The 18,571-nt window shown below is 40.1% G+C and overlaps 1 protein-coding gene across 2 annotated transcripts in view; it reads left to right on the forward strand.

Annotated features, from left to right (window-relative positions):
- Positions 1–18,571, forward strand: part of LOC122781585 (ankyrin-3-like) — a 125,251-nt gene that overhangs the window by 11,947 nt on the left and 94,733 nt on the right. The window contains exon 1 of one of the 2 annotated variants that reach the window (XM_044045337.1): positions 5,913–6,010. The exons of the other annotated variant lie outside the window; for it this stretch is intronic. Coding sequence (XP_043901272.1) covers positions 5,915–6,010 — 96 coding nt within the window. The 5' untranslated portion in view covers positions 5,913–5,914. Of the gene's footprint in view, positions 1–5,912; positions 6,011–18,571 lie in introns of those variants that run through there. 2 annotated transcript variants of the gene reach the window in all.

Here is an 18,571-nt window from a genome sequence, read left to right on the forward strand (position 1 = left end):
AAATCTATGCCATGTTTTTTCGTCCTCTTATTTGTTGTTGAGTCAAAGTTATGATTCATTTTAAATTTGCATAGCAATAATTGTGCAGAAGTCACAAAATAGACCGTTTTTATTTCATTTTTGTTCAAGCCAAGCGAACTTTAAAACTGTGATGTATACTGATATAGTTGAAAAAAAAATAGAAAAAATTATGCAATTGCATCAGATTGCCTATAGGCTGTGCTGAAAAAAATTCTTATTATATTCTTATAGCTTCTGTATATACGTTTAAACATAGTAATGGAAATAAGCAGCCTAAATTCTCTGTCTTCTAAATGTTAATATAAAATTATGCCTCACAAAGTCTGATTTGAAGACCTTTATTTGAACAAATTAAGTCAATTTAAATGTATTTAATTGCATTGCCTGTCTTTACAAATTACAGTTTGCTACGATGGGCTTTACAATCTGTACATGATGCGGCATTCTCTGTCCTGAGACCCTCGGTTTGAGAAAAAAAAAACTGCCCCCAAAAATCCAATTATGGAGAGATAGATAGATAGCTCAGTAATAAAGTGAAAATATATAAATTAAAAAGAAACTGTTGATCATAAAGTTAAAATATTCTCAACTAAAACATTCAGTTCATACAGAGGGAGTGAAAATGAATTGGCCCTTACTCTTAGTGATTAAATGAGATTTATATCACAAGTTGACAAATTATGGGAAGGCGGGAGGCCTAATGTGGTGGGATGCAGGTGACAGGATGTGGGGATGATGCTTTAGTATCTAGGAGGCAGCTGGGGAAAGCAGGAGCTGAGTGAGCAGAAAGGAAGGAGGAAGTCTGAGTCGTCTTCACCCACTTGTGTCATGAATAAATCACTGCCGAGATCCCCTTGCTGTCTGGCCCAGTGTGGAACTGTATGCTTTCATAGTTGTGGCTCGTCCCAGATGTGCTAGTTTTCCCAGGGAGAATAAGCCAAGTCGTAATTTGCCAGCTTGGGACGCTTTACGATTGCTTCATCCATCATCAATTACTGAGCACAAGTGAAGTCAAATGCATCTAAACGTCTACTGGAGAATCCAATTTAAAAATGTGGACATCCTTTGTATTGAGTAATACCCACAGGGACAACAGAAAAACAGAAGAATGACGAAGACGGATCACTGTTTGTGCGTAGAAGGACATGTAATGTTAAACTGATTTACATTTTCAACACTAAATTAACAAATCACCCTGAAAGAGAATAGAGGAAACCTAAGTTCAGCCAATACATGCTTGCAGAAGTATTGGTGACTGTTTTACAGTACATGTATCTGAATATAAAACAATCACTGCCATCTTCAATACAGTCGCAGAGGAGGGTGTTATATAAAAGCGTGTGGGAAGACCACATCAGCGCCAACAAAAACAAGTGTTCAAAATTAGTAAATGATGTAGTTCTGTCAGCTCGGTATGGTCCCGCACACCCATAACAATATGTTATGGTTAGGTTTTTGTTTTTTTATTTTATTTTATATATTGTTTTTATTATAAGTTATGGTAATAAATGATAATAAACAGAGTTACAAGAGAATAAAGAAATAACATGTCCTCTCTCAGTGTCATTAAACAAGGGAGACGTCCTCCTCCTCACTAATACAGAGAGGGACGAGTATGTTGAAGAGTTTGAGTCATTGTGGCTGTGGTTGATAATATTTTACACCAGGACTTCTGTTTCTGTGTGCCTATTTATTACAGAGACATCGACGAGGCACTGAAACAAAGAAGGAGACAGAAATCACAATTCGTTAGGATCCTGCAGAGAATAGCACTGTAGCTGAATGCACCCAGCGACATCACATGATGTCACTTTGTGAGTTGGTCAGTTGAGTCCATTTCTCACATCGGATGGGATGTAAAACTCTGTTGAAAAATCTGCAACTTCAAACTTAGTAGGCTTTGCTGATGGTTGCTATGCTCAGTTAGATTTAAAGGAATATCACAAGAAAATCTACTATAAAGCGAAACTTTGCAAGTCTGGTTCAGTTTTTCTCTGCTTCTTTTTTTGCCAGCTCTGCCAGGATGAACGTCTAAAATAATGCTCTTGCTGCCTTGATCTTATAGCCGGTACCTGCCTAGGGTGCGTGTGTGTGTGTGTAGTTCCGTAAATCAATTTGTGTTTGAGGACTCTGGGTCGGCGGCCCTGATCTTGCAAGGCTGTACCCAATCTCCCCGCAACAAGACATTTAACCATCACAACGACTCTGAAGCTGATAAATCAGGGTTAAAATCCTGCATAGTTCAACCATTAGTATTTTTATATCACACTGAAATGACGACATACAGTCTATCAAAACTAAAACCTTACAGTCAAACTATATTAGATCTTGGTTAGACTCAGTGATGAATGTTTTTTATTTTTGCCTACTTTATTTGGTTAGGTTAAAGGCATCTTGTTGAGGAATGGAGCTTTGGTAGCTGATTTATTAATGCAATCCCGTCATGCAACAGTCACAATCAAAACAACACCATTTTGGCAGGCACCCACGCTGTTCCCATCCATAGACTTTAAAACTTTATCAGAAAATGTTGGGTTACTCTGGGTCTGGAACAATTTCCACTCTGGCTATTTCCATATTCATGAAAAGCACTCTGGGGCATTTTGAGTCAGAAATATTCAGTCATTTTTTGTGATTATATTGCCTAATCTCCCTGCATATGTAGTGCGAAGTGAACTCTACTTCTTTTGCAGAAGCTATTCCTGCCACCGTACCAGTGTTAACACACTATTGGCTGCTGAAGCATCTCAAGGGTTTCCCCCTGTGCCCTACTTTTTTATTTAGATGGCAATTATTGTTAAATATGTATTACTTACTCACAAAGAATCACGGGCGAGGAGACGTTTCAAGCTTCATATTTTAATTATCCACATACCATCTATCAAGTGACCTCGGTGGAGTGTCGTTCTTCTGTATTACTCCCTGCTGCAAGGCTGCTTTGATTGAAGCTTGTGTTGAATTTAATAACATCACCCCGCTAGTTTTCACTGTATCACTGTAATAATGGCTCTACATATAGGGCTTTCTTGTGAGATGCTAAAAGTTCAATGTATTCTGGAGAAAATAGCCCTTTCTAACTGGAACTGGCAGCTAAATGTCCATTCTGCGAGTTAGGTTTGAATAAGGATGACATTAGTATTGACCCTACTTGACTATGACTGGGAAATGTGCTGAGAGCTGAGGAGATGTGGCTGAGAGTGTGGTGGACTGAGGCAAATTAATTTAGTGTGACTTCTGCACCACTGTTGAAATCAGCTAACTCAGTTTATCCTTGAGTGATTTAACTGTTTATGTCGTAAAAGTTATAGTCAACATAAAGTCAGAAAGTTACCTTTTGTGTTCTCAGAGAGAAAATGTTCACATGACTTTGTTGTTAGATTACTGGAGATTTTCATGTGAAATTCTGAGGGGTTATTTCCGACTAGAGATTAGATTGGAGAGGAATTATCTGTGTGACAGTGGGAGCTCCCCCCTAATATTGCATCTATAATACCAGCTAATTTGGGCTGATAATCTCCTTTTTAGAATGTGCTCTTCAAAAAGGCACTGCGCGACCTCAAGTCGTCTAAGAGAGGGTTAGATTGAGTGCGTGTAAGTGTGTGAGAGGAAGAAATAATGAAAGCCACTGAGTGAAAAGGACCAACCCCAGTAGCAGTCTTTCTGACAGAGAATGTAATGAAATTGATTGGCAATTCAAGAATTCTCCTCTGAGCTTTTGTCTTGTTTTTGAACACTTTTGAAGACTTTGGCATTTCAGTGTTCGAAAAAGCCAAGGGCTGTAATGACAGCCTGTCGCTGCATGGCTCTAACAATAGAAAATCGAAAAAGTAGAAGTATCTTAAAATAATCCGCTTTCATGAGTCACTGTGTTTCTATCCATCCATCCATACATCTATCCATCGATGTTCACCTGCCTCTTCAAATCAAAGCAAAAACCTTGCAGCTTCAGGCACTCCCACCCTGACTCACTGCAATAGAACATTATCTTCTGCGTGGCCTCCTTTTCTCAACACTGTTATGGACTACAACCACCCTTCATTACATTTTCTTCTGTCTTCAGTTGCCTCCCTGACTGTCAGCCTCCTTTTTTACCCCCCGCTCACAGCTGCCTCAGAGTGATGCAAAATAACTGTGAAAAGCTGATTTTTTTACCCCACTATGAAACACACGCACACACAGTCTCAACATCAAAGCCCTGTCAGGTCTCTGTCAGACGATAAGCCGAGCAGCCAAGGATAGAGAGAGTTAGAAGATGAGGTGAGGTGGGAGATATAATGTGCAACAGACAGACCACTGTCTTGTATTTTTTTATCAAAAACACTGCGTGCACATAAGTGTGTGTGTCTGCAATGGAAATAAAGGTGTCATGCCAAGCCCTATGTCTTACTCCAGTATGTGGCAAACTAACAAGGCCCCCAGTGTGTTTGTTTCTGTGTTTGTGTGCATTAATATCAGCATCGGTGCAGGAAACATGGTGATGAGAAGAGACCTAGTCTTTTTGTTTTGTTTATTACCCATGTCTTATTGGGTCACCTCCTTTGCCTCGTTGAGCCTCTGGCACTGATCATCAGCTGCTTTTCCAAAACCTACGTAATAGTAGCAAACGTCTCTTCAAATTTAACAACATAATGGCTGCGTAAATCAAAACCAAAGGCAGGAATGGGTGCTTGAACCTTTGATTGTTCCCAGAAACAGTCACTGTTTGAATACGCTTGACTGTATTTACACTGTATTTATAAATGGAACATTTTTGTATTTAAAAATGCTTATGTGATGTTTGGGAAGCAGGATGGAAGTAACTGTGGGGATTTCTTAAGTCAGTAATCATCTTCCAATTGCTAATTTCAGACTTTTTTCAGTAGAACCTGATGCCATTTCTGTAAATTGTTGAAACATAACATTTTTTAAGGGAACTTTACAATTAAAAGCATACCATCAGACACTGTGCATATCCTGTATACAATTAATTAGTTGGTGGTGATGCTGGTGTATGGCAGTTGATATTTCTAATGTTGCATTACTGCCTTTTCTCTTTTAGTTGTATCTCTTCATGGAGAGTGTTTGGAGGAAATCACTTGAATCATTTGTTAGAGGAATCTGTCTGTTTGGATATGGATTGGTTTATATAGCACTATACAGCAGACAAACCCAGTGATCTACAGGCATCAGGTGTGCCGTGACATGACCTACTCTGAGTTCGTAAGGTATAAACAAAACTTTGATTCCAGGGGGTGTGAATATGTCTGGACTGAAATATGTGCGAGGTCAGTAGCAGGAAGGGGGAAACATCTTTTTTTTCTCCCCCCCCTTCTCTTCCCTTGTGATAGTCTATTCACGGATCCTGTGATCCTGAACATCACTCTCCTTGTTTCCATGGAGATAAAAAGAGGTGTGGTGATTGTGAAGCCCCTCTGTGGTCAGTGGCTTTGTCACATGTGCTATACCAGCCGCCGCCACTTACCCTTAATAGCCCTTCACAGCCAGACCTCCTTTGTCAAGGAACAATTTCATGCCAGTTTGAAAGAAGAACAGGTGGTTGTAACACTTCCATACCACATCCAGAGCCATTAGTCTGTTTTTGAAATAAGTAAATGAACACAGTCACAATATATGACAATTAATAATGTGAATAATGTAAAAAATTCCCACAAGAAGTCACATCTTGTCCTTCCTGTTGTTCTCTTACACAATGGCATTGACCCACTCTGTTGTCTGGGGTGCTGTCCTCATTTTCAGCACTGAGAGGCTCATTCGTTGGTTGATCTCCTAACTAGATTAGCACTTGTCTGATTAACTGCCTGCCTGAACCGCTGCCCCTTCCTGCTACTTGTTGGGCTGGGCAGAGCAGGGCTTAGTTTGTACACACTCTTACTGTCCTGTGTGTAGCCGTTTCATGGCCTCTGATGCGCTTTCCCTCCTTGCACCTGGTGCACTTGTGGACAATGTCAGACACAGTCAAGGTGAAGTGAAGATGCAGGGGGAGGACTGGGTGAGTTGAGAAGCACAGTCACCTGGAGCTGTGTGGGTTTATTTGTGTCAGTGATCTTCTGTATATGCATTTGTGGCTAACACCAGGATTCTAAGTAGTCTAGTTGAATACATCAGAGTGAATCTACGTACAGCCCGTCCCACACTACAGGATAATTGGCCAGATTTTGGTCCTGAGCTTTCCCTACCAGCAATCATGGGTACCCTCCAATTTTAGGCTGAATTGAACAGATTATCTGGCTAAATTATCCTGTAGTGTGAGAGGGGTTTACAAATTAGATTTCATCATTGGACACATCAGAGTCTTCCTGATTTCTAAGTAAGTATTAAACATGTTTGACTAAACAGTGATTGGGGTGTGAGCCGAACCCCTTGGTGCTAGTTGACTGGTACTTTAGTTTACTAAGTCAAGTTGATTCCGTCCTCGCAGCCATGACTTGATGCACAGTTTTTTGCGTTTCTCAGCACAAAACATCACACATACAGAACAGCTTTTTACTGATGACGCCTTAAAGATGAGTTCAGGTTATGTAGGATGAACACGGCAAGCATCTGCCCTCTAATCTGATTGCTAATGATGTGAAACTTTATTGCAATCACTGATCTACTTTAGCAGCAGTTAGGCTGCTCTCAAAGCAATAACATTTTATTTTCTCTCTGTTTTACTTTAATCAGCTCTACGGGCAGAGATGTGCCTCTGTGGGTCTATTGTTTTCTTCACCACTTTGGTCGACACTTAAACCTCTCAACTCCTAATGGACGGATTATTATTATCATAAACATTGACAAATCGTACAGACTTTTCTTTTGCTTTTTTTTGTTTTTTTTTGTTTACCACCACAACATTTCCATCTGCACACACGGTAACATATATCACCAATAATCAAAGGGATTATAAAACAACTCAAAGGGAAATGCTGTCACTTTATAATTTAGTTCCATCACACAGATGCAATTTAATTTGTCCATTACATCATTGTACGGTGTGAAAAATTCAGCAACACTAATTTCAGCTGAATATCCATCCTTCCCTTCCAAGTGTGTTGGAGAATCTATGTATCCTTCAGTTATCATCAAAACTCAAAAAGATATTTAGTTTTGGCATAATGAAAAGCAAGAATTCATACATTCTCATCACCCACATATGTTATTTTGTGTCTGCATCCTATATGTACAGTAGCTCACTAATAATTCATATATTGAACCTGCAGGATTATCAGCATGCATTGCCAAAAAACTGATTTCCAATGTTTAAAGTCAATTTCCTATCATAAGTTTAACCCTTAAGGTGTAGATTGATAGGTTCTGGCCCAAGGGACTTCCTTTTTACCCTTTACCCTGTCACCTTTTCATCTTGGCCCCTGGCTAAGTTATCATGACAGGTTGTACTGTAAGGAAAGAAGAAGAAGGTAAGGACACTGTGTTAAGGGGTTTGGGGACACGAGTCACAGGGGGGGTTTTGAGACAAAAAAAAATACACGCATGGACAGACAAATTTTGCCTCAGAGTGCAAAAGTTCGGGTGACAGCCGCCGTGCGGGGAAGATGACACACAATAGGCTGAGGGAGAACTGTGTGAATGCGTGTGCATGGCCTTTGCGGCAATACTCCCCACGCTATCCAATCACTCAGGCCATCTACTGGAGTGACATTTCAGGAAATTTCCACTGATGTGGGACCAGGGCCCCAGCTGTCAAGATGCAGCCAGAGGGTGGGGTTGGATTGGGTGAAATTAGAGAGATGGATAGAGAGAGAGAGCACTGGATGCTGCTTATCAGACTTGGCAAGATCTCACAACTTTATGGCTTATGGTGGAGAACAGTGATAAGTTCTCTCTCTCTGTCTCTCTGTGTTATTGCTTTCAGTGATGGAGTGAACTGGTCCCGGAGTGTCCTGTGATATAGGCAGCATAATGAACAGCATCGGTTTTGTCTTTTCAGCTACCAGAGATGAGATCAATGATTTTTTTTTATTTTTTCTCCTTCTGCTCCACATTTACGAAACCACATCAGTGCATTGAATACGGACGGGTTTGTGGCCAGAAGAGAGTATTTTGTGTTAGGCTCCTCCTAAGTGATGATACCGGGATTTCAAGTTTCAACTGTATGTGTTGTGTTGGTTGCAAGTCGAAACATTTATTTGTCTACATTTTGTCTCATGCAGCACACGTATTATAAATTACTCTAATGATGAAAATGTGAGTTAATGGTGATAAACTTTGATATACCGCTGTGTGATTCAGTTAGAGCAGTGTTAACCTTGTTTTTGAAATAAACCATCAGGGCTGAACAGTTAATCTTTTCAAGTCGAAAATCGCAGTTTGACACAACGCAATTAGCAAATTGTAAAGGCTGTAATTTATTGATCATTGTTTTGTGGTGTTAAACACTTCCTGACTTCAAGTCTGCATCCTTACATTAGAATATGCATTAGTTAGTATGTATTTTGCTGGTATCATTTGTTAATAATGCCTCAGCACATTTCAATTCTATCAAGGGCTGCAGCTAGCAGTTGTCTTCATGATTGGTTAATCTATCCATTATTTTCTTGATCGATCAAAAAATGTTGATTTGTGTTTCCCAAGCCTTCAAAATGATGATTATCTCAAAATGTCATGTTTTAATGATTTCTTTGTTATATCTAGAAAAAAAAACGGTAAAAATATTCACATTTAAAGATCAGAGAGCTTGTTTTAATTATTCAAAATACACTCATTTATTTAATGAATTCATTTAGTGATCAAGAAATAATTGATTAATCGCTGAAGCGCTAACTCTATTACAGTAATTATTAAACTGAAGGTCCACTATAAATATTATTTTATTGCAAATGAAATCATAATTACAATGTCTGTTTTCCACAAAGTGTTCCACAAATTCACAATATAAAACACTTGTGAAAATTGAATTTACTGCCATTTCTGTAACTGGAGTAGATGACCAGCCACACCTATGATGTGTACTGCAGATGTACATTTGAAATTAAATGCTTGAAAGAAAATCTGCGAATGCATTTGGCGATCCCCCCCACTAAAATCTCCTTCGATCCATCTGTGGCTTAGAGGACTTGACATTTAACACCTTCATCGTGCCCTGCCCTGCTTTCAAAATCCAAACCATGCAGTGAGTGTCTTCACGCGTGGCGATCATTGCGAAGGTGTAAGAAAGATGAGCTGATTGCACACATGCGACCCAGACTTGTTGACCGAGTTTGTTGCTCTGCTTTCACTGTGACTAACTCACTAACTCATTTAGCTGATTTGCATCCAATTACAGCTTCAGTAAACTCTCTCTCTCGGTGGCCACTTTCGATGCTCTCCGATTTCTCTGATGCCATATTAGACCGGCGTTCCGACCTTTTGGCAGTGCTAATACGAGAAAGTGAAATGAGCTAAGCGTTAGTAGTGCTGCATTTGCATTTATCTACAGTAGTGTTGGCTGCTCATGGCAGCTGCCTGGACGGCACGGAGCTCTGGACGAAACTGCTTTCCACCAACTGAACATGAAGCCGGCCTGTGATCAAACGCCAGAGCTGTTACTGTTATTAGGTCAAAGGCTACTACGTAGGCTAAGTTCCATTTGGTAGGTTTTGTTACAATCTGCACCCCACACTTGTATGTTTCAAGAGGAATCACGTCCTGCAGCTGTAGTTGCAGAGAACAGTGGAAATGTTTCGGGAAAATATGTGATTGCAATCAATTTTATGCTTAGGTTCAGTAGTATTAGCTTTGAAACCACACAAGACACCATCCAAATATTTAAAGGAATACTTCAATGATTTGCATTTAGCTTTGTATTACTAGGATATGGGTAGTATTTTTGAAACTCTGTGCTTCCCAACCTCAGTTTCCCCTGAGTCGAGAAATATTATTAATAATAATTTTTATTGTTACGTGCCCACCAGTAACGCTTGGTCCAAGCCTTGGTCCGAGGCTTGAAACTGCAATGCTAATTCTGCACTTTTTAGATGGGACCTCATTCCCAGAATGTAAACAGTGTCCGCCATCTTTGCTAACAGTTATGCTAAAAGGACCCAGTGTCACTGGTGGGCATGTAACAAATAAAAGAATGAAGATATTTCTCAACTCAGGGGAAACTGAGGTTGGGAAGCACAATGTTTCAAAAATACTACCCCTATTCTAGTAATACAGAGCTTAATGCAAATAGGTGAAGTATTGCTTTAAATATTATGCATCACATAAGAAAATGTAGGGTCTTTTATTGACGTAAATAGTGCTGCCCTTAAGGCATTTATTTCACTTTTTAGGATTTTATATTTGGTAGAGTAGATTTTAGTAGATTTTTGTCAGTGTTGATTTACGTTTCCAAATTTTGACATCCTGTTGAAGATGATTTATGGTGCTGCCGCTTCCTGTATGGCTGCAAACAAAGCACCCATGAGGCATGCTGTCAAGAGATGCTTGTTTTCCATGGTAAAACATCATAGAAGCATTGCCCTAAGTTGGTGAATTCAATTTTAGAACTCTTACAGTTGATATATTAATTACTTTTTGTTTGAAATGCATGAAAATGACTTTGCTCTCAAGTTAAAAGCGATGGTAGCGGTCATAGCAACAGCTACTTTGAACAATGCACATTTAAGTTCCAATTAGAAAACATGACAATTTCTGACAACAATTGCTTCAGCCTCTATAACAAATGAATGGTCAAACTTCTTCCACTCTGTCTTCATTAGCTAAGGCAATGGTTCATACACCCTGCCTGAGAACACTGCATAAATGTATACTCTCTGGATCATATTGCATTTTTTAATGATTTCTTAATTGCGTTGTTGTTGCTTCTTTGATTTGAAACTCCAGTGGAAATGTCTCCCAGACTATTGCAAAAGAGTCTCATCTTGCGGTCTGGTGTGATCAACCGAGTAACATACTATAACTGACAGCACGTAGAAACCGATCGTGCTGATTTATATGCCACCTTGCTTTGAGGATACGGCTGGAAATATAGGGTGCAGCGTTGAGCTTACAGTAGCTCATTTGCCTTCTATTTTATTTTTTAGGAATCGCTATGACATGCAACTGTCTTATTGCAAAACATATTTATTGCAACTTAATGACATGTTCACTCACCACCAGGAGCTTGTAAAAACCACTTGTACTTGTATTCAGCCGTAGGTGGATTGGCACAATATTTACTGGCATAGGTAGACTTGCATCTGTTACTAAATACATTTGAGTGATAGGTATATAAATGACTCTTGTGGGTATGGGAAATATCCCCAGGCTCAATAAATGCATTCTGTGAATGCTCAGGTGGCAGTTGACCTTTCATCTGTGAAGAAAAGTAACGTGTGTGTGTGTGTGTGTGCTGTGTGATTTCCAGGTGGTTGCTTTGAGCGTGTTTGTGATGATACTTTGATATGGGACTGGCATACTGTGCAAGAGCCTGTGTGGCTCGCCATGCGGCCACTGTTTCTTGGCACATCGCTGTGATCCCATCATGACGGGGAAACTCGACACCGGGGAGGATATTCCACTGACCAGCAGCTCAGGCAGAGTAGCAAGGCTGTCCAACCATGCAGCTCCTGCCATTCCAGTGACGGGGTCTGCTGAGGTTGCGGCTGCACAAACACACACTCCTGCACTTTGTCACTTCACTGCAGACACACACGTACAGTACACTGCTCCTGTGGAAGTATTCAAACACTACATCTAGACACCTAAAGACTCATATAGATATTTATACACATTCACAGCAGCTATTCTTTTTAGCACAAATCATTTGGACAGCCTAAACAAAGTATTATACCCAACTTAAACCATACCCAGTTTATGCCTTACCCTAACTGTAACTGTAACCACAATTCAAGTTCTAGTCCCTCAGAAATAAGATTCTGCCTGAAAAGGACAAAGTTTTGGTCTCCATGAGGGCTACCTGTACTGACATGCTTTATGCCAGAAGGTCCACACATACTGTGACATACTGTGCTAATATATTAGCACTCACCGACCATTTTATTAGGTACACAGGGCACCTCACAACATGGGGGGAGCAGCACGAGGTGTGGTCCATCTGCTTAGAGTTTTCACTTGTTTTAACAAGTAGTTATTTGAGTCACTTTTATGAGTTATTGTTGCCTCTCTGAATGACTGAAACACTACTTGCGTTTCAAACCCAAATCACAATTTGAAAGCAAATTACAAAGGTTGCAATTTAATCATTCAATATTTAATTGCAACAATTAAATATTGAATGATAAAATTGCAGCCTATTCTCTACAAATTAAATACAAACTTTAGTAGATTCATGTTGGAAATAATTCACTTCTTTCAGTCTAGAATAAGCGTTAGAATACAAAGTCATCAAAGGTCCAGTGTGTAGAACTGAGGGGGTTTCTCTCAACAGAAATTGGATATAGTATTTAAAATGATGTTGATCCATCACATGGAACTTCATCAGATCCTCCTGACCATCATTTTTCATACCTAAATACTTTGAAGCACTTTGACAAGCAGTTGAACAGGTGTGCCTAATAAAGTGATTTTTTTGTGTATAGTTTACATATAAATTAGCAGCTAATTGGTAGCTAATCTGGCTCCCCACGTAGGTAAGAATCTTTCAGAAACTTTCAGGCTGGATTTATTACAAAACTAGTTTTGTGTTAGACCTCTTTACTTAGAAACAGTACTTAAATAACTCAAAATGCCCCTTGGGAGACTTGTTCCTTGTTATTCCATGGCTGGGCTCATACACATATACAGTACACCCCATTATTGTGCTGAATACTTCATTGCTGAGCAGAGAGTGATATGATTGGCACAGAGAAAGCATTACTACAGCACATTCAGGCATATGGCATGTGGACCCACTGATGGGTCCACACATATGGTGCTGGTGGCTTCTGCTGCTTCGCATGGGAGGAAGGCACCGTGGTTGCCTTTGATCGGACTCCAAATCACAGCGCTCGGCACACGGAGTCCTGCCTAAAAGCCCCTTACTGTTTGGGTTGCGTTATTTTGTCTCAATGTTTAAAAAAGGGGGCACAATGCCGAACATGACCCAGTGATTACAACACACATTATTATAACGCACATATACGCAGTCCAACTCAATTCACCATTAAGTTCATTTACTTAAATGCTGAAAAGGAAAACTTGTTTTGATGATGTTAAAACTGATCGCACAGTGTTAAGGTGATATAAATTTGACACTCTCCACAGCAGCATTAATTAAGATGTCACTTGGATGGCATTTTGCCATTGCCACGTCTTTATGACAGTGATCTAACAGGAAATACTAAAGGCATGAATGTTGTCTGTAGCCTCTTTACAAATGAGCTCTAATTGCTTCCATGTGGAATGCCACAACCAGTGACACATTTCCTGATCCATACTTAGATCAAAATCCGCCTCCTTATTCCCTCATAAGCAGAATCGACCTGTAGTTACCATGGCAACTTTTGCTTTCATGTGAGTTCCTGGAATATCCCACCACCTCGCCCACCGGAGAGTCATCCCTCCGGGTCCATATTGTCAAATGGGAGCAGTCGCCATGGTGACTCATACCACAGGTTGATGTGCTGAATGGGATGTCAATGATTGGCTGAGGAGGCAGGGTCATGACCTTTGAGGCCTTTATCCAGCCTTAAACAGATTATCTATTCACCTGTGTCCCCTCCTCCCCAGTGTTTCTCACCATTACGACAGACAAATAACACTTCTCTTTTTCATGCATTTGTTTGCTTTCTTTGAACCGTCACTCTTCCACTACATTCACACAATAAAAGCACCTCAGCCTTTTTGTCTCTGTTTTCAATTAAAAACCACTTAAGCCACTGGCCTGCCTCGTAATAGCTGCCATTAGGGAAACAGTGTTTTCTGAATTCCTGAAATGAATTTCCTCAGTCGCTATTATAATTACATTACATTACATAACTGGACATTACTGTAAATAAGCTGTAAAATAGTGCCAATGGAGTATATGCACAGAGCGCCACTTAGAATTTTCTGCTAAAACATAAGACAGCTGCTAAACTTCCGGTCTGTTGCCACTAAGGGGACGTTGTAAGGACTAACGCTGGCGATTAAACCTTCTGACATCGATCAAAGCATTTGAATTGTCTTTTAGTACTAGCTGTAGTATTGAAAAAGGTGATTAAATTTAAGCCCGCCCCACACTAGAGGATAATTACTGATCTGTCCCTTCCTATTTTAGGCTAATTCGAACAGATTGTCCAGCCAAATTATCCTGTAGTGTTAACATCATTGGACATGTCAAAGTCTTCCAGGTTTTGTAAATATCAAACATTAAACATGTTTGATATTTACGACTGAACAGCGATTGTTTAGAACCGTTAGAACTTGTTCAAGCCACGTTGATGCCGTCTTCTCAGCCACAGTTTATTGAGTTTCTCAAAATATCACAAATAACAGCTATTAAATCCGACAGTCCACCTCCATGTTTATTTTCTGAGGTCATGTTAAATCACGCAAGTTTCTGTGAGATCCCAAATCTCTGTAATCTCCGCCGTCAAATCGTTTGATTAAACGCCAATTGTGTGGTCTTAATATTTAAAACAAAATCAAGTTCGTTGTGTCTGTGGTTTCCCACGTTTTTTAAAATCAAGTCAGATTGGAAAAATCCTCTAGTGTGGGGCGGGCTTTAAAGGGAATCAAGGGAACAAGTTCAGAGCAGTGTTGCATCCCTCTGTGTACAGCCTCCACTAAATTCTATGATGCATCACTAAATTCTCTTGGTAACTTCTGCATCTTTGGCTGCCTACTATAAATACTTGAGCTGGTTTGTTGAAAACCAGGAAGTTGCAATTGAGAGTTTAATAGAGAAGCACACGGGGAGAGAGATTTCTTGGTGAAATTAGTTATTGTACACCAGTATGCAGACGATGAACAGGAAGACACCTCATTTGATTGTGCAATGGCATGTATTACTGCCCTCATCCGACCGTGAAATTGTTTATTCTTCTGCTGCATTTTTTTTGTACGAAACCGAAAAAATGGTTATCTTCGCTCACACAGCCAACACAGTCAGACAACCGCTTTTTGTCAGCCAAGAAATTAACTCCCCATTGGTAGCGAGACATTTCAAATCAGAAAAAGCAATGGTATTTTGTGTTTTTTCTTGTTGGTATTTTCACATTTTCCCAAAGAAGTCTTCTCGATGTAGCTTGAAATTATTATTGTGGTAACAAATCAGGTTAATGTGTTGGGTTTTCCAGGATTTAATGGCTTTAAATACTCATTTGATTCAACTAAATTAGGTATTGGTTTTTTAAATGACTTTGTGAAGCTTGGAGACCGAGCCCATACTCTCCACACACCACTTCCACTGGTGTTTTAGGAACGTAAATCCAAACTCTTTTGTTCCCAGTGTTAAATCCCTCTTCCCTCAGTGGTTTATCCTGAGGTAACCTGCGCATCTACTGCTCCTCTTCATCATCTTCTCTCATTTTTACAAATATGATGAAGAGGAGGTGGTGATGAAGCATGTATTTAACACTTCACATCGTGTTCCCTGGATTGTTAATACATTTTTAGATCATGCTTTGATTGGAATTGGTAGAAATTCAAGTTGGTTTCTTTGTAGGGAGGGACATTTTTGGCGTTTTTGGATATATTCACCATGTAAGACCACACAGTTGGTGAAGTATTCTTGCCTGAGACCTGAGTTTGAAACCCGTTCAGAACAAGGGCCTTTCTGCATGTTCTCCCCTTGTGTTTGTGGGTTTTCTCCGGGTTCTCAGGTTTCCTCCCACAGTCCAAAAACATGCAATAAGGGGCGGGGATTAGGTAAATTGGGCATTCTAAATTTACCGTAGGTGTGAGAGAGTGGATGGTTGTTTGTCTCTCTATGTGTCCCTGTGATGGACTGGGGATTTGTCCAGGGTGTACCCCTGCCTATCGCCCTCTCTCAGCTGGGATTGGCACAGCACCCCCTCGCGACCCTCATGTGGAGGATACAGCAGTACAAAATGGATGGTTGTGCTGTGAACATCGGTTGCTTTGATATGACCCACATAATCTCTAATGTGACCACTGACGATCTGTATGTCTCTGTCTCTCTTCCTAAAATCAATTTGATGTGAAAGCAATTTAAAAAAAATTTTTTGAAAAAAACATGCCTCCTCTTAGAGCCAGTCAACCGTTAAAAGACCCCACCTCGAATCCCATGGTGCGCACACACACTCTGTGTGTGTGCATATGTGTGTCAGCTTACCCTCTTCACTGTGAATGTCTGTCTGCCCCTCAGTGGGGAAAACATGGAAGGACATTTTGGTCTGGTTTTAAATGTGGTCGCGACACACATTTAGGTAGGTTACTGGTAACTAAGTGGGTTAAAGTGCATTCCTCAGTTTATGTTTTGCTTGGAGGGGAGATATTAGAATGATTTTGTTGATGTTGTATAGAAACAAAAAGTAAAATAGATGTGATAGAGGTGATTGTGTGAATGGTTGAGCTGGAGCAGATGTATGTATTGATGAATTGATGAATGAATGGACCACATTCATTAATTACCTTCAGCGGCCTGTGGCCTTCATGTCCGGACTGTGAAGAACCTTTATAGCACGTCAAACGCCGTACTGTCTGGCAGCGATACAGAGGAAGTGAATATAAATTGTTGCTTGTTGATTAATTTAATAAATCTCTAATCTCGTTTTCTGTCTGCACTGCTTTTAGGCTTTTAGGGAAATGACTCTATCCAGGGTTTTCCTCCCACCTCCTCACCCTGATTCTGTTTTTCTTTTTACATATATACATATTTCCAACTCAAATCCCTCTTTCATCCCCCACCTCCTCATCTCACCACATATCCTCCCCATATTGATGCAATAGCCTGCGGGCCAAATGTAGGTGGATCCATTTCCTGTCAGTCTAACACTTGCCATTTGACCTTGCACCTTTCATACTCTTCCTCCTCCTTATTCTTCTTCCTCCTCCTCCTCCTCAAGGCGTTTCCAGTCCAGTCAGAGCAGACAAAGATTTCTTCACGCTTTGGGAGCAGCAGATAAGAGAAGGGGGGTAGATTTATGTTGTGTAAATGTAGTTTCATGCTGTGTTGTCTGTATAAAGGGGGTAAATTAAAGGGTAAGAGAGCTGATGTTTTGAGTGCTTGTTTAAACCGTAAATAATGAAAAATGAATATTCTTATTATAAAACAGATTTAATTCTTATTTCAGCTTTGAATATACTACCTGTCTAACAGCTGTTTAATGGCAGTTTGGCTTGAAATGGCTGATGATGATGAATGCATTTTTATTGCATTTTACTAGGCCAACTGCAATTACAGTGGGAGCTGTTCACACTGTGAACACTGGAGGGCAGCAGAGCACAAAGAATGAGTTCAGTCCGCTTTGACCTTAATGCCCACGTTGCCTGTAATTTCTCCTTTTATCAGAATATTAGAAAAGAAGTTAGGCATGATGAAGGCACATGCTGTACAGTGTGTGACAGCTCCTGCAGCACGACTACTGCCGTTTTTGTGTGTTTGCAATTTAACCAGGGTTTAAATCAAGTGTTTTTCCATATAGATTGGGAAACCTCTTTTTCAAGAGAGACCATGACAGTGTGGCAGACTTAAAAATAACAAGTGGACAAACCTTTGAGGAATTAATCTTCTACAAAAGAGTAAATGATGTAAGTGAAGCTGTAAAATTACCTCAAGAAAATCAAGATTAACACCAACAGTCCAGTCACAAAGCTGTTCATCACTCACTTATTCAGTTGTCTTGGTTCTTCTGCAGCCTCGCAGGGACCCGTCCAGTTCAAACTGTCCAGATGCTGCCTTTGTTTTGCCCTCCATTTTTTGTTGGTGTACAGGGACACACTGTTGTGGCTGCAGAGGTCAAAAAGGCCATTGAGACTGATGCGGCGATTGGGCTTGTTGCACCCGCGGGACTTGCAGCAGCAGCAGGAAACACAGACAACGCAGCTCACAAACAGTTAAGAGACTGACTGACCCCAGGCAACGTTGTCAGTTTGACTTCTGACCTTGTGTTTTTCACTCCGTGATTTATACAGTGCTTCAAGTGATCATATTTTCTCATTTGATAGATTCAGCACCACAAACTTGAATTACAGTCCCACGACCAGCAGTTATTTTCATCATTTGTTTCAATTTCTCAATCAGTTCAACTGTCATCATAATTTTTAAAGCACACAAGTCCGAGACTACTTTACTACGTTGTTTATTAAAAAAAAAAGAAGAGTTGATTATCCACCAAATATTTAAATGGGTATTGTTTTACTTTAACTCACTAAAATGTATTTTATGCAGTATGTTCCTCCAGCAGTGGTCGTGTTAGTGGGACTGTATCCCTTATGGCGTTGTGCCTGAGAAAAGGTGGAGAACAGCCAATAATCGTCCACTTCTATACAGTTCACCGGCCACCAGCCAAATGTGCTCTGTTCAAGCTGTAGTAGTTTTCAAAAATTGGACGCCTCAGCTGTGGCTTTTACTATGGAATCTGGAGGTTTGTTTACCTTTGTTTTAGGTTAATTTTATGTTTGGAAAAGAATTATACACAATGCTTCTTTATACACAGTATAATAGGTTTTCACATAGTTTTGTACAACATTTCTCTTTTTT

The sequence above is a fragment of the Solea senegalensis genome, linkage group LG15, assembly GCF_019176455.1.
Source record: "Solea senegalensis isolate Sse05_10M linkage group LG15, IFAPA_SoseM_1, whole genome shotgun sequence".
NCBI classification, from domain to species: domain Eukaryota; kingdom Metazoa; phylum Chordata; class Actinopteri; order Pleuronectiformes; family Soleidae; genus Solea; species Solea senegalensis.